Source organism: Melospiza georgiana, chromosome 4 (assembly GCF_028018845.1).
Source record: "Melospiza georgiana isolate bMelGeo1 chromosome 4, bMelGeo1.pri, whole genome shotgun sequence".
Classification (NCBI taxonomy): domain Eukaryota; kingdom Metazoa; phylum Chordata; class Aves; order Passeriformes; family Passerellidae; genus Melospiza; species Melospiza georgiana.
This window is the reverse complement of record NC_080433.1, coordinates 45,554,484-45,568,821: the sequence shown is the minus strand read 5'-3', so window position 1 is coordinate 45,568,821 and position 14,338 is coordinate 45,554,484. Positions and strand designations below refer to the sequence as shown.

At 38.7% G+C, this 14,338-nt stretch overlaps 1 protein-coding gene across 1 annotated transcript in view; it reads left to right on the top strand.

The window, feature by feature from the left end:
- The window catches only part of TPH2 (tryptophan hydroxylase 2), a 50,308-nt gene that overhangs the window by 34,261 nt on the left and 1,709 nt on the right, over positions 1-14,338 (top strand). Inside the window, exon 9 of the mRNA XM_058022870.1 lies at positions 7,269-7,364. Within this exon, the coding sequence (XP_057878853.1) occupies positions 7,269-7,364 (96 nt within the window). The remainder of the gene's footprint in view (positions 1-7,268; positions 7,365-14,338) is intronic.

Here is a 14,338-nt window from a genome sequence, read left to right as displayed (position 1 = left end):
TTGTTTGTGTTAGTGCCAAGTCCTCATCTGTAAGAGTAGCAGGAAAAAGAGGGGTAAAATAGGAATGGAAAAGCGGTAAAGACAGTCCCTTCTTGCAGCCTGTGAATTTTGAAGGATCTTAATGAACCAATGTGTCATATGAGGCAGCACAGACTGAAGAGTGTGAACAGCTGTGATATGCTCAGCTTTTTATTTTTTAAATTCACTTTCAGAGGACCCCATCTCATGTAGTCCCAGCTAACATGTCAAAACCCCTCACTGTCCCTGTTATGTTACCTGTGTGAAATCTCTGGATGACTGGAATTTGAACCAGCAGCTTGAAAAAGAAATGAGCGAATACTCTCTTCAGCTAAAATAGGAGCACTGAATGTGAATTCAGTTATATGTTGTAAAATACAGTGGAAAGGAAATGGCTCATTATTGCACATCATTTTTTCTTAATAACTCCACATGAAATTAATAAACCTTAAACCCCCATGTTTTAGAAGTTGTTCTAGATAAGAATCTAATGACAGGGAAGGAGAAATAGGAAGGGCAAAGCATTAGGGCTTCAATGACTTATGGTTAACAATTATCTAAGCAGCAGTTTCTAGTTTCAGTGATCTCATCTTCTTAGCTGCATACTAAGCTTCAGCACTGTTAGTTAATTATGTTGAAAAAACCTAGGAGTTCTTTTTCTGGCAGTGTTGAGCAAGTGTGCTTTTTGTGGCATTGGTTTTTTGCACCATCTCTGTGACCACTAGCTTTGGTTGGAAGGGAATTGCTGCCTTGCCAGGAAACACCAGATTTTCTGCATAAGTTCCTGATTCTTCACCCTCAAAGAGCTCCAGGGTTTTTGACTGAGATAAAATGAGTGGGCTGGACAGACATCATCTTTGCACAGAGCAAACCTAAGTTCAGATTATTCTGAAGTAATTCAAACATGGAGTGGGATATTATGTGACTTCAGCTATGTGGGAAGTAACTTTTGCAACAGCAGAAAAATCCCAGAAGTGCTTCATCCTCCTCCTCTCTCTCTGCTTGCTCTTTAGAGCAGCAAGAGGGCCTCCTTCATGTGAGAATGAACAACAGAAATATTCTCTCAAGAGACACAAAATTATTAGTAGGAGTGATCTCCAGGTCTTATTCTGGAAGTCATATTGCACCTGCAAGGTTGGCAGCTGCCATACACATTGTCTTGTCTTGGCTGGGCTCCCCAGTGTTGGAGGTATAGTGTTACCTCTTTACTTGTGCTGCTTCAGGTCAGTACATTTTCTGCTCCCTAAAAAATGCATGATGGTGATTTTATTTTGGTTACCATTATGAGTTTTTCTGCAGAAACTCCTGAAAAAACAAGCATAATTTCAAAATATTCACGAGGGGTTAAGCCTCCCAGAGCTCACTATAGGCCATGCTTTCTCTGAGTATGTCAAGCCTTGCATTAGAGGAATTTGCATGTAGTGATGCTGTGTGCTGTGACTGTCAGAAATGCGAAGGCTGGTGTGTGTGTCCCAGAGTGCTCTAATGAGCAGCACCACATCTACTCAAACTATTGTTTAGAAAGAGATTGTTCCAAGCATTCACCCTTAGTGAAAGGTCTGAATGCGAAGAAGCGAGATGAGGGGGAAAAGAAGGCTATTGTTAAATATATTCACTTTGTGATCCCTCAAGGAAACCTCATTTCACTGAGCCTAAATGCTTTTCAAAGTGGCAGACTAAAAAAAAATTCTTCAAGAAGGTAAATCTGAAGAATTAAACTTTGTTTTTTTATTTGGAAATGCTGTTGGTTGTGAATAGGGTCACTGCCTTTGTTGGAGGTAAGTGAATCACCTATAATGAGACTTGGCTATCGAATTTTACTCCTCTGCTTTTGATCTATTCACAAGCTCATCATGAGATTTATTTGTTGTTCAAAAATCTCCCTGCATTTCTGCTCAATAATGTTCCCGCATGAATAGCTGTCAAATAGCTGCTATTGCTTGAGGTCTGAGCTCCAACACTGGGCTGTATTGGCCAGTTGCCTGGGTTACCTTTGTTACATCTATCTGTTTCTTGTAGTAGAGCATTCCTGATACTAGTCAACACACTGAATTTTGAATAATTCAGTCAAATGTGAAATGCCAGCTGTGTTTTGGTTTATTTTTTTGTGACTGTTGATATTTTTGAGATTGAAAAATAAACAACTATTCAAAAATTTATTTGCACCAGCTCTGAATGAAGAAAGAAAGCACAAATGAGAGTCACATATATTTCTGAGTTGAGAGTTGCTTGCAATTTGAGCACCTTTCACAGGGGGAATGAAAACAGTTTTATTTCATTAATTCTTAGGATTAGTTTCTAACAATGGGATTTTTAAAAGTCTTTCAGTGGTATATAATTATTTATTTATGAGATAATTACAGCTATATGAGAGATTTAATCTCTAGGTGAATATTTTTGGAGCAAAAATACCAAAGGACTCCTAAAGAAAAAGGAATTAATCTCTGCATATTGTGAACATATCACATGCATTTGAATTGAGTGGTACAGTCAAATATCCTTTGAAATCTGACATCCTGTAGAAACAAGGTAAATATATTTTCTTAAGGGTATTTATTTGGCGTTGGTCTTTCAAGTACTTACATATATTAATAGTTCTATTGTCTTCAGGGCAACTAATTTTATATACATATAAAGTGATTGCTTGTGCTATTACACATCAGTTTGGAGCTGTAGGCCCATGATGTTGGCAGTTCATGTAGTGGTGAGTCTTCTGCCCATGTACCAGGACTGCAGTCGTGCAATTACACGAATCTCTCATTCTTCCCCACTTGTGGCACAAGGGAGCACAAGTGAATTAGCTCTTTACATGCTTGGTGTTCTCAGGACTCATCCTGGCAAATTTTCATAAGGTACTTTCAGAAAACAGATAAAATCTCATGCTATACTTTGTGCTGAAAATTGCCAAGTGATGTAAGTATCAGTCTCCAGCTATACCGTAAGAAAATGAAGCAAAGTGGAATGGCTTGAAAGGCCTTTTTATGAACAAGTCAGATTTTCTACTGACTCTGGGACACTAGGACTCAACACTATGCACAAGATTTTTGCACAGATCCCAGGAGGGAGATTCTCAAATGCAAAAGGATGTGGTGTGAGAAGGGATTTTCAAAGGCTTAGAAACCAGACAGGTGAGGAGAATTGAGCCTATCAGACCTTTTTTCCTGCCTTTGAAAATATCTAAGCACCCTCGAATAACAATTTTTTCTGTTAGCTGTCATAGCTGTCACTGATTTTTTCTTTTTCTTATGGTAGTCCAGTTTATAATGCAGGGCAGTATCTGAATACAAAGAGACACTATGTTTACCCTGGAGACCAGGTTTGGAGTTTGCCAGGGCTTGACGTTCTCTATATCTTTCCTATCAATAGCAGGACAACTGATCTGACTCCTTAAATCACATATACACTTGGCCAGACGAGGTACCCCAGTATCTTGTCTGTGACCCAGGCAATTGCAGACGTCTGCAGGACAGCATATGTCGAAAGCCATATTGTGGTATTTTCCTGATATACTGCTTTACTTGCCAATGACTTTTGATTCAAGGGCTCTGAAAGAAGAAATCTGCTATATTAGTATTTTATAGCCCTTAATTGGCTTTTCTTCCATGCATCTGTTGAATAATTTTGAACCCGTTAGATAATGTTTCATGAGCATGACTGTAAAGTATCTCATATATTTTTGAATAAATAAGAGAAATATAATTAAATGATACTGAAGACAGTCTTGTGCTCCTGGCACAGTGTTGACTGATGTCACTTGGTATAAAAATTATTTCTTATCCCTCATTTGGCATTTTGATTCTTCATCTCATTTTGCTGATTTGACTAACAGAGCAGCGTTTTACTGTAAGGCTCTTTGAGAACTTCAGCATTTATACAACATGGAAAGCCACATTTTCTACTTCAAGAGCCTATCTATAATTGTAGCAAACACATACTTCACCCCAAAGGTGAAGTGGAGCTGAAAGTAAAGTACAGATATTGCTGTGGTTTGTAGAGGAACCAAATATCTGGGGCCACGGTCTAGGGAGTATGCCAGAGACAAGTCCAAGATTTCAAATCAGACCAGGAGAGCCTGGACCATCCTGTTTGTGCCTGCACCAGCCTACATGTAACAGCAGTGTAGTAATCAAATTTGTCTTCAGGTGAGGCTTCAAAAGATGTTTTCATCTCAACAGTCACTGCTTTGTTCAGTCATTCCCACTCCAGGGCACTTATCCTGTGTGAAATATAGAATATCACAATTGTAGTTTACCATACAAAGAGACGTTTACTGGGGTATCTATGTGTCTGGTCAATAAAAAGTGTCGCTTTACAGTTAATATTTAAACTCCTTATCAGTTTGCCTCGATGTTTGTAGGCTTGAGAACACAACTTACCAAAGCCTGCAAACTCTAGTGCACTGAGCCACCTTTGCAGGTGTGAGTAGACCTGTGGGGGGAATTGTGTACTGCTGAGTACCGATCTGAAGATGGCAGCATTGGGTGAGCTTTGCACTTTCTTGGCTAAGCAGGGCACTCTTAAATACTAAATTGTAGTTGTTGCATGTGGCAAATTTATAAATCAGCTTCTAATTTGAAAGGCTTTTCTTAATGCTGCAGTTTGGTATCACAAGTTAGTAGTAGGCAGACACATTGCCATTTCTGTGTTTTATTTTAGTTGGTTATACTGAGAGTACAAGTCTTATAAATAGTAAAGATTGGCTCTCACCAGCAAGCCCTAGCTCAAAAATATGACTCCCTTTTATTACAGTAACAATTATAATATTTTTTGAACCAATGCAAAAGAAGCTCCCTCTTTAAGTACTGTCTATCCATCAGGGAGGAAGTGGAATCAAGTCCTACCTATCTGGTGGCTACTGCTCACCCTGGACAGCAGGGATTGCTCTCACCAGTGCCTGTGTTGGCTCCTCTGCCTTCTGTGCTTTCCAGCCCCCAGAGTGCACATCCTCAGAGGAGTGGAGAACGTTTCTGCGCCTTCCCTCTGCTGGCCCTATAGATTGCTTTCTCCTGGGAGCAGCATGACATTGGTTTGGTCTTCTTCAGCCTAAGAAAGGTCAACAGTAGAGGTGCCCCACATGTGGGCACTAAGTGCAGCTCTTACGGATCTAAAACATACAAACACCAGACTCCTTTTTAGCTGCTGTTGGTTTTAAAAATGTAAATGAGCATGATCACTGTGTTTTATCAGGAGTCTAATCCTGCTGTATGTCTGTCAGAATGTTAATGTTTGTAGCATAAGAACTACTACCTGATAGATTCCTTTATGGAACCCTGAGGGAGAGGGGACAAATTCAAAGATACTAGTGGGATTTAAGTGTAAAGCTGAGTAGTTAGTTTCTAGCTGTGTCAGCATGTATACAAGCAGGACTGTGGCCTACTGATAGCTGTTCTGGCAAAATACTTAGGCAGGGAAGCGAAATTTGTACTCTTTGTGATAGGTCTCTCAGCTTCGCTCACTACTTCTGTGATGCCTTTGTCATTTTGTCTTATGGGCTGTTTGTCCCTGAGACAATATTTTTAGAAACCTGTTGTCTTGCCTACCTTCTAAGTGGTGATAGCAGCTGATGTACTGAAAAATTTATGCCAGCTTGATTTCCCTGAGTCAATATAGAAGCCAGAGGTGGAAATTTGATTTTTTTGGATTTGTTTCTTTGTTTTATTTGATGATGTTGTGCTTTCACCTTCCTTTATGGATATCTCTGCATTTGGCTACTGTGATGGAATCAGACTTGAGATGTTTGAAGTCTCTGCCGCTGGTTCCTTCTTCTCAGCTGACTGAGCAGGTTTGGATCAGACATGGGGCTCATCAGTTTTTATTCTTTTTTTATTATACCCTTCTGCATAGTGCTATGCTGTATGAATCACTAGCTGTACAGAAACTTTTATGAGGCTAAGCAATTAATAATTTTTGAATTTCTAAAGATTGGTTGAACTTAAAAGAGCTGTTAATTTGGAGTCTTCTATATTTAATATGAAACCCAGTTGGGATTAAGGAGGACGTGAATGGAAAAACACCAACATTGTATTAGGATGTATTCTGAAGTTACTTAAAAAGATTAAAATTTACTACAAAATATTGGGTAATTTCTTATCCTTAATTTATATCTCCTGCAAAGACATATAAATCTTCTAGGTACAGTGGAGTTATGCCTCTTTGTGCAAAGCCCGAAATTGTCAGATGATGTAATAAACACAAACATATATAGGAATATGTGTATATATATATGTACAATATTTTTGTATAACTTAGATCTCAACTTCCTAAAACCTTCATATGTTTACAATATGGAAGAGTTACCATCTTAATCTCAAATGTTTGATGTAATATCAAAAAGCATGTGATGTGTTGTAAAAAACAAAGTAAAATCCAGTACCATAAGAGCAGAAATGACTGTGATCTTTAGCATTTAGTGGACAGTAGGCTGTCAGTACCTCTTATGGTCTTCCTAGCATTTAACTTTGTTAGCTGGGTACAGCAAAATTAGATACAATACCGTAATGTTGATTTAACAGATCTCTTTTTGCAGCTTGTCATCACTTTTACAGGTCAGATACATTACCAGATGGAATGTAGACCTAAAAAACAATGTTATTGTTCAAATGAATTCATTGATCAAGTGAATTCATTTGACTGAATATAATTATCTTTCTGCAATTTAAGAAGCCAAATGCCATATTCATTCTTTATTTATGACAGAATAAAATCTAGTGAAGACTAAGGCCTCAACTCAGGAAGGCTCTTAAGCATATACATATAAGTAAATTAATTTTAATTCAACTTAAGTATGTTTCAGACTTTAAAGTGATATCAGCTTGAGCTTAAAACTAAGTGCTTTGAACTACATCTTAGAGATCTTCAAATGCTCCTAGACAGTCAGACCAACTGCCTTGCAGGATTCTGTTTTGAGGCATCTCATTTATTTCTGAAGGTTTCAAAAACCTCTGTAGGTTATTATCAGTACCTTTGATACCTAAAAATGATCTTGCTTGTCTGTTCCTAACTGGCCATTCTTGTGAACTGCTTGTGTACCCAGACAAAGAACAAAATACCAAATTTTTGTGCAAAGCTTCCTTACTGCTGATCATGACATTTACATTACTTAGCAGCAACAATACACGTTATCTGAGATTATGTTCAAAGTAGGTAATTCTAAAGAAGTGGGACAGGCAAGTGAATATGGTATGATTGCTATTGCTGAAGTGCCTGTTTGCAACTATACTATTTGTACTGAATATCTGTATATTTTACAGTGCTATTTCTTTACCATTGAATTTGGCCTTTGCAAGCAAGAAGGACAACTGCGTGCTTATGGGGCAGGACTTCTGTCTTCTATTGGAGAGTTAAAGGTATGTATCTTTGAAGCATAGTAAAATTTTAATCTTAACAAAAAAATAGGTGTATGTAAATATATTGACTTTCAAATAACAGTTAAAATTCTCAAGATAAAAACCTTGTATTTAAAATACGGTATTGACCTAAAAGCTTTGTTTGAAATATCAGCTGGCACTTGAAGCATGAAATGGACTTGTAAGGCCCAAAGTACCAAAGCAACCATAAACTAAAAAACTGATTTCTGTTTGAATTTTTATTTCTTGTCAAAGAGGGCTCAAGGGTTCTAGCAGGTAAGAGTGCCTTGGGCTCTAAAAGCTTTGTTTGGATGAGGAGCACGTATTTTTAATACCCACAAAAAAGTGCTAGAAATCAGACATGATTCTGTTCTAAGTAATCCAGTGTACCTGAGTGGATTCATTATTGATATGAAAAGAACAGCATTCATTAAGGTCCTGATATGATTAATCATATTTAAAATTAAGGAATGCATATGAACTCACATTGAACTTGCCTATGTCACAATACATAGAGCCCTATACTTTTAAGGGTGAAAGTGTTTAACCTTGCATGGTGTGAGTAGTTGAAGTGGATAATTTATTGCCTCTTTTAATGCCTAGAAAACATGGGGAACGGGCAAAAGGTATTTTGTCACAGCTGTAGTATTTTGGGACATAATACATCTCTCAGCAAGGGGGAAGGGAAGGGTAAAGAGAGGGAGGAGTATCGTCTTCAGAGACCCAAATGAACTCTCACTGGCTTTGCAGGTAAACATTTGGACTTAGAAGGCACATATGGAAGAGTATTGAAAACTATTTTGCAGCATTGTTTATTTGAGTTTCCACATCTTCCCACCCTCCAGGGCTGGCTTTCAGTGAGCTACTTGGCAGTTTAATAGAAGTATCTCAGTCTCTTTCTGCTATTTGTTTTACCTGTAACTGTGAATATTTGGGGTGAAGCTCATTAGTAAAACTGCTATACTTCCAGTAGTAAAAAATGTTGCAGAAATTTACCTTCTCTAGTGCTTTTTCTTTGATTGCATTAGAGTTGCTCTCAGTTCTGTGCATACTTCAGCCACTGAAACATTCCATATCTGCCTGGCAATATTTTATACTCACAGTGCAAAGCTGTTTGAATGAAAAGAGATGAAGATGCCCCACTTGTTTTCCTTTGGCTCAGCAACATTCAGTGCTAAGCCCCAAACTCTGCAGGATTCTCTAAAGAATCAGACCTTTTATTTAAACTAACAGTTAAGGTTGCTATGTGATGACCCTGAAAATACCTACCATATAATTTACAAAATCTAAGGGCATAAAAAAGAAGAAATGAATAATCAAGAACATAATAAATCTTCTACCATCAATGTCATAAACAAATGCATTATTCTTGTCAAGTGTGCATATTTGGTACCACATATTTGTGACCCCAGACCTGGGTTCTTTGCTCAGCAGTAAACTCAGAGTATAAACGCAAAAATTAATCATTTTGAAAAGCAATGCTAAAAGCTAAATAATCTGCACATTAACCAACTGCATTGACCTGCTGCAGTGTTATGGCCAGTTATATATCATAATAATTTTGCTCTAAGTCAATAATATTATATATTTTTCTGTTACACTACATATATATTTTGTAGATATGATGCCAGAAGGGACTACTAGATCATCTGATTTGACCTCTTGTGTATCATAAGGTTCTAAATTTCATGAGATCTTGCATATACTGATCTTAAGTTAGAAATTTCAGTTACTGATAAACTAAGCACTTTTGTGCTGTGGGAACAGAACAGCAGCATACCAAAAGTAGACATAGTCTCCATGAAGGGACTGATAAGGTGAAAAATATTGAAAAGTCTGTAGAAATATGCTCCAGGGTAGAAAGCAAGGTAAAAGTTAAGGAAAAAATTTAAAAAATGACTAAGTTTTCTGATAAAATGACCATGGGAGAAGCCATTTCTGGATTGCAATCCTGGCATGAATGTGCTTCTTGTCAGCAAAATATTATCAGGGAGGTGTTTGGGAAGGAGAATGTCTGGGCACCCATGACTTTGGTGCACAGCCTTGCATCAAGCCATTGTCACTTCCTCCTGTTTTTTGAGAAAACAATCTACCTCCTAGCTTCTACTGGGAGGGCAATTTTCTTCCTTGACCTGAAGAAAGGTCATGCTAATAGACTGTTGTTGAGATCCCGATTGTAACTGAAATCCTTATTGATGGCAGCAATTGCTCTGAAAATGATGAGAACAATGCTGGCTATTTCAGCATTGGTGAGTGGGGAGGAGGAGGAGACTCAGTGTGCATGGCCATGACATATCCCTGTCATGTGTGCAACACTCATACTTCTCACAGGCGTCAGAGTGAAGACATCCTTTCCGAAATAACTTCTGCCATGCTTTAGATGGGGACGGCTGTGGCCCATAGAAGCTCAAATACTTATGTATCCCTCCCACTAGGAAGGCAGATCTTGAAATGTTGAGTTTTGCTAACTTGAGTTTAGAGTCATAGGTTAGGTTGGAAAAGTTCTCTAAGATGATCAAGTCCAATTTTTAACCCAGCACTGCCACATATGCCACTAGGTTATGCCCTCAAGTGCCATATCCACACATCATTTAAATACTTCCAGGGATGGTAACTCAACCACTTTCCTGGGCAGCCTACTCCAATGTTTGGCAACCATTTTGGTGAAGAAATATTTCTTAATGTCCCATCTAAACCTCCCCTGGCACAACTTGAAGACATTTCCACTTCTCCTGTCACTTTTCACTTGGGACAAGAGACCAACCCCTACCTGGTTACAGTCTCCTTGTAGGTAACTATAGAGAGTGAAAAGGTCTCCCCTGAGATCCCTTTTCTCCAGGCTAAACAAACCCTGTTCCCTCAGCTGCTCCTCATCATTGTGCTCCAGACCCTTCCCCAGCTCCACGACCCTCCTCTGGACACCCTCCAGAGCCTCAATGTCTTTCTTTGAATGAGAGGCCCAAAACTGGACAAGGACTTAAGGTATGGCCTCACCAGTGCTGAGGGTCACTGCCCTGCTCCTGCTGGCCACGCTATTGCAGATACAGACCAGGATGCCCATTGGCCTTCTTGGTCACTTGGGCATACTGCTGGTTCATGTTCAGCTATTGACTAGCACCCTCGTGTCCTTTTCTGATGGGCCACTTTCCAGCCACTCCTTGCTGCGTGGGCTTGATGGCACCCAAGTGCAGAACCTGGCACTTGGGCTTGTTGAACCTCAACCACTGGCCTCTGTCCATTGATCCATCCTGTCCAGATCCTCTGCAGAGCCTTCCTGTTCTCCATTAGAACAATGCTCCTGCCCAAATTGGTGTTCTCAGCAAATTTACTGAGGCTGCCCTTGAGACTGCACAGGCATATTTTATTAATGTCCTTTTGCGAGCAAGAAGAAAAGCCTTTCTCCAGCTTCTGTCCCTATCAGCTCTCTTTTCAATGCAGCAGTATGCACAGGAAATAAAACGGTGGCCAATTTTATGTATAATTTGTATAAATTTCTAGAAGTACATGAGTCTCTTTGCAGGGCAGAAATGGCAAGCAATATTTGGGTTGTTTGGAGGACTGAATGGCTTGTTCAGTCATCCCTGTTTCTGTACTACACTGCTCCACTTCACAAATCTGGTCAACAGTTCTAGTAACAAATAAAAAAAAAAAAAAACCAGCTAGAGAAATGTGTGCATCAGCCCATCACTATAGGATTCCCATGAAATCTTTTTCCCCACTCAGTATTTAGAGCTAAAATTTCAGATAATGAAAAATGCATCTCCTTATGTGCATGCTATGAAAGCATCAAGTGAAAAAAAAAATTAAAAGCACAACAAAATAAGGAGAAAGAGAAGATTAAAAATGAAGCCTGGGGGGAATAGAATAATACAGTAAGTAGTTATAAAATGTTCTGCCTAATATAGTCAGGTTAACTCTAGCTAACACTATTACACAGTATGTATTTGGGACGTAGAGATAAGGCAGAAATAATGTACATTTCAATTATTAAAACTGTTTCTAAAAAGCAGTTCAAATGTCTTTGGAAACTTTAATCCATTTAATTTGTATGATGCTCTCTTGAACTCTTTCATTAAAGGAGTCTCCTATCAACTTCAGTTGGCTGTAGATCAAGTCATACATCCCTGTTGTATGCTTCTATACTGAACAGAGAGGTAGACTTAAAATCTCTCTATAAATTTTTAAAGTCAAGTACAGTATCCAATTGTATTTTTTAAATGATAATTTAAGAAGTGCCAGCATTCATAAAAAAAAATTAAAATGCAAATTTTGGCTCTGTTTTCTGAAGAGGATGAAGAAGACAACTCCTGGATCCCAGGTGTTAATTTTTAGAATCTTTCAATAGAGAGATTTTCCATATTTTTCTAGAATTTCTATAAAATTACACAATTGAACAAAATTTTCTGGTAATACAGGACACTGTCAGATTGACAACACATTTTGTAGACAAGCAGGAAAACATTTAAGAGCAGGTTTTTCAAGACTCTATGCACTCCCCCTGGGAAAACAAGGTGATAAAATCAGTACTGGCACTCACACAGCTTCTCACCTGTGTTCCTATTCTGCCCTCCTGTACTTCTCAGACAGTGCAGTATTTATAACTCATCTCAAGTTTTCCCCTTGCTAGCTGAAGATTTTACTTTTTGGGTTTTGTTTCATTTATTTTCTTTCTCAAACCTGAAAAGCTCTGAGTTGTATTATTGCAATCCATTTTTATACTCAAAGGAGGAATTGCAAGACCAAACTCTTTTTTCATGTGTCCGTGATAGTGGTCACTTAGGAAATGATTCATAGTTGTGCAGTGTAAATGCCTGGTGCCATCTGACATGCCCTAGCATTTCTGACCAGCCGTCACTGCAGAAATGTGTAAAAGGCTTCTTTAGATCCTGTGCTGTATCTTCCATTCTCAGTACAATACATCAGGCAGCCTAGGCCTTAAGCACCTGTTGTTAGGCACCTCAATCACTCTTTGAAGCTTTCATCTGGCAGGAAGTGGAGGCATTTCTTCATTGTTATGCTTATTTTCAGTACAAATGATTGTCTACTTCTTAATCTGTCTGATAGTGCTACTTTTCCTGAGAATCAGTGATGATTCATTTCAAAGTTTCACTCCAAATTTTTATTTCTTGAACTGAAGAAGACTCACCAATAGTATTACTAGCATTAGCAGTACAGTCTGTATGAATGGGCTGTTAGAGACTGTTACCACAGATCCACATGATGGTGAGGTGCCTATTTTACCCAAAGCTATTTCTCATGAGTGCTAGCCCTAACATCTCATTGGAGGTGGATAACATAGAGGTTTCTCATGGAGAAATACATATTGGGTACTTATTCATTTGAGTTCACTAAAGAACTGAGTGTCCAACCAAACCATAAGTGAGTAGCATGTATTTAAAAAACACAGGCTGGAAGCTGAAAGCTTTTGGACTCACCAGACATTTTTTTTTTTGTTGAGATTATGTACTTCAAACTGATGAGATTGCCAAGGACCAGCATTTTACAGCACTGTAAAGTTTCTGATAAATGCTCTGGTCAGCTTTGAGTTGGTGTCTTGACCATTCTAGTTCACATGAGATTATGGTCTCTCTGAAGGTTTGTCTGTAGGCTCATTTCAATTGCTGATCTCTGGCATTACTGGCGTCAGAATATCACCTCAATTGCAGATGTTACAGATGCCAGGCTGTGCAATTTGAAAACGCCATCCAGACTTGCAAAGATGGAAACATTGCTTTGGTAGCCAAGACAATTCCTACTTGATCTAAGAGCCAAAAGAACTTGGAGGGGAGACAGGGATCTTGGGTGGGAATTCACCAGAATTTACATATTTTGTTTCCAAACTGTAATCCCAAGAATAACTGATCTGTTGTCACCTAATTTTGAAGGCATGTCTGAATACTTTACCCTTGGTGTCCAGGGTGCACATATGTCGCTGTCCTCATGTTCCACTCTCTACAGAGTTGCTTTGTGAAACAGCAGCTCTGTTCATGTATAACTAAACTGGGATCCAGAAAGAATCAGTCATTTAATATGGATTATCTAAGGAGAATAACTAGAAAGGCTTTCTCAGGGGTCATCCCCTGTGATAGCATCAGCTTTTCCTTCTCTTTAAATTTCTCCTTTTATAAAATTAGGGTTCAGTGACTAAAACAGTTGTTCACAATGTTGGATCCACAGGCTGGATCCCTTCTTGATGCTGATAACTTCAGTCCCAATGACTAGACCTGGCCCATCAGAGGCCATTAGTAAGTAGAGAAGTTAATAGCATCCCCCTTTCTGTTGAACCTTTCACAGTACAGCAAAGAATCCACGAGCCAGAAGTAGTCAGTTCCTATGGAATCATGGCCTGTATCATCATCTTCATTCCCTGCAAGGAATCAACCTCACTCAGTCCACTCAGAATTTTGAAACTTTGTGCTTTAGACACCTGAGCCACCAAGTCTCACCTGGAAGCACAAAGGCACCTTAAGAGGAGATTTTTATCTATAGATACCCTCCCAGGGAATCTGTTATAATTCTAAGTGAGAAAAGGCAAATTCATTTTGAGAAAAGGAGGTAAATGCCTTAATTTATAAGCATTCAACGACATGGTTCTGCAAAGAGAAAGTGACAACAGGGATATAAACAGGGGCCTAATAAGGTGAGTCTGTTCCTGCAGTCCTTTTAGAAGAGGATGATGGTTGAGAGACCATTGTTTATATTTGTTTTCAAACCTGTTTGACTAATGGCTGGCTAGAAACAGCAAACCTTGTGAGAAGGAAAATATACATGTACTAAAGAAAGTTAATTCCCTGACATTTTAAGATTCAATGCATTAATTTTTCATGTATTTATTTTTGGAGAGAGAGGAGGTGGGAGGAAGAGGCTCTTGTTCCAGTTTTCTGTCCTGCTATTTGGAGACTTCAGGTTGAGAGTTAGTGTGATATTTTCAGAGCCTTTCACAGGGATTTAGGAATGAGTATAAGCAAGAGCAA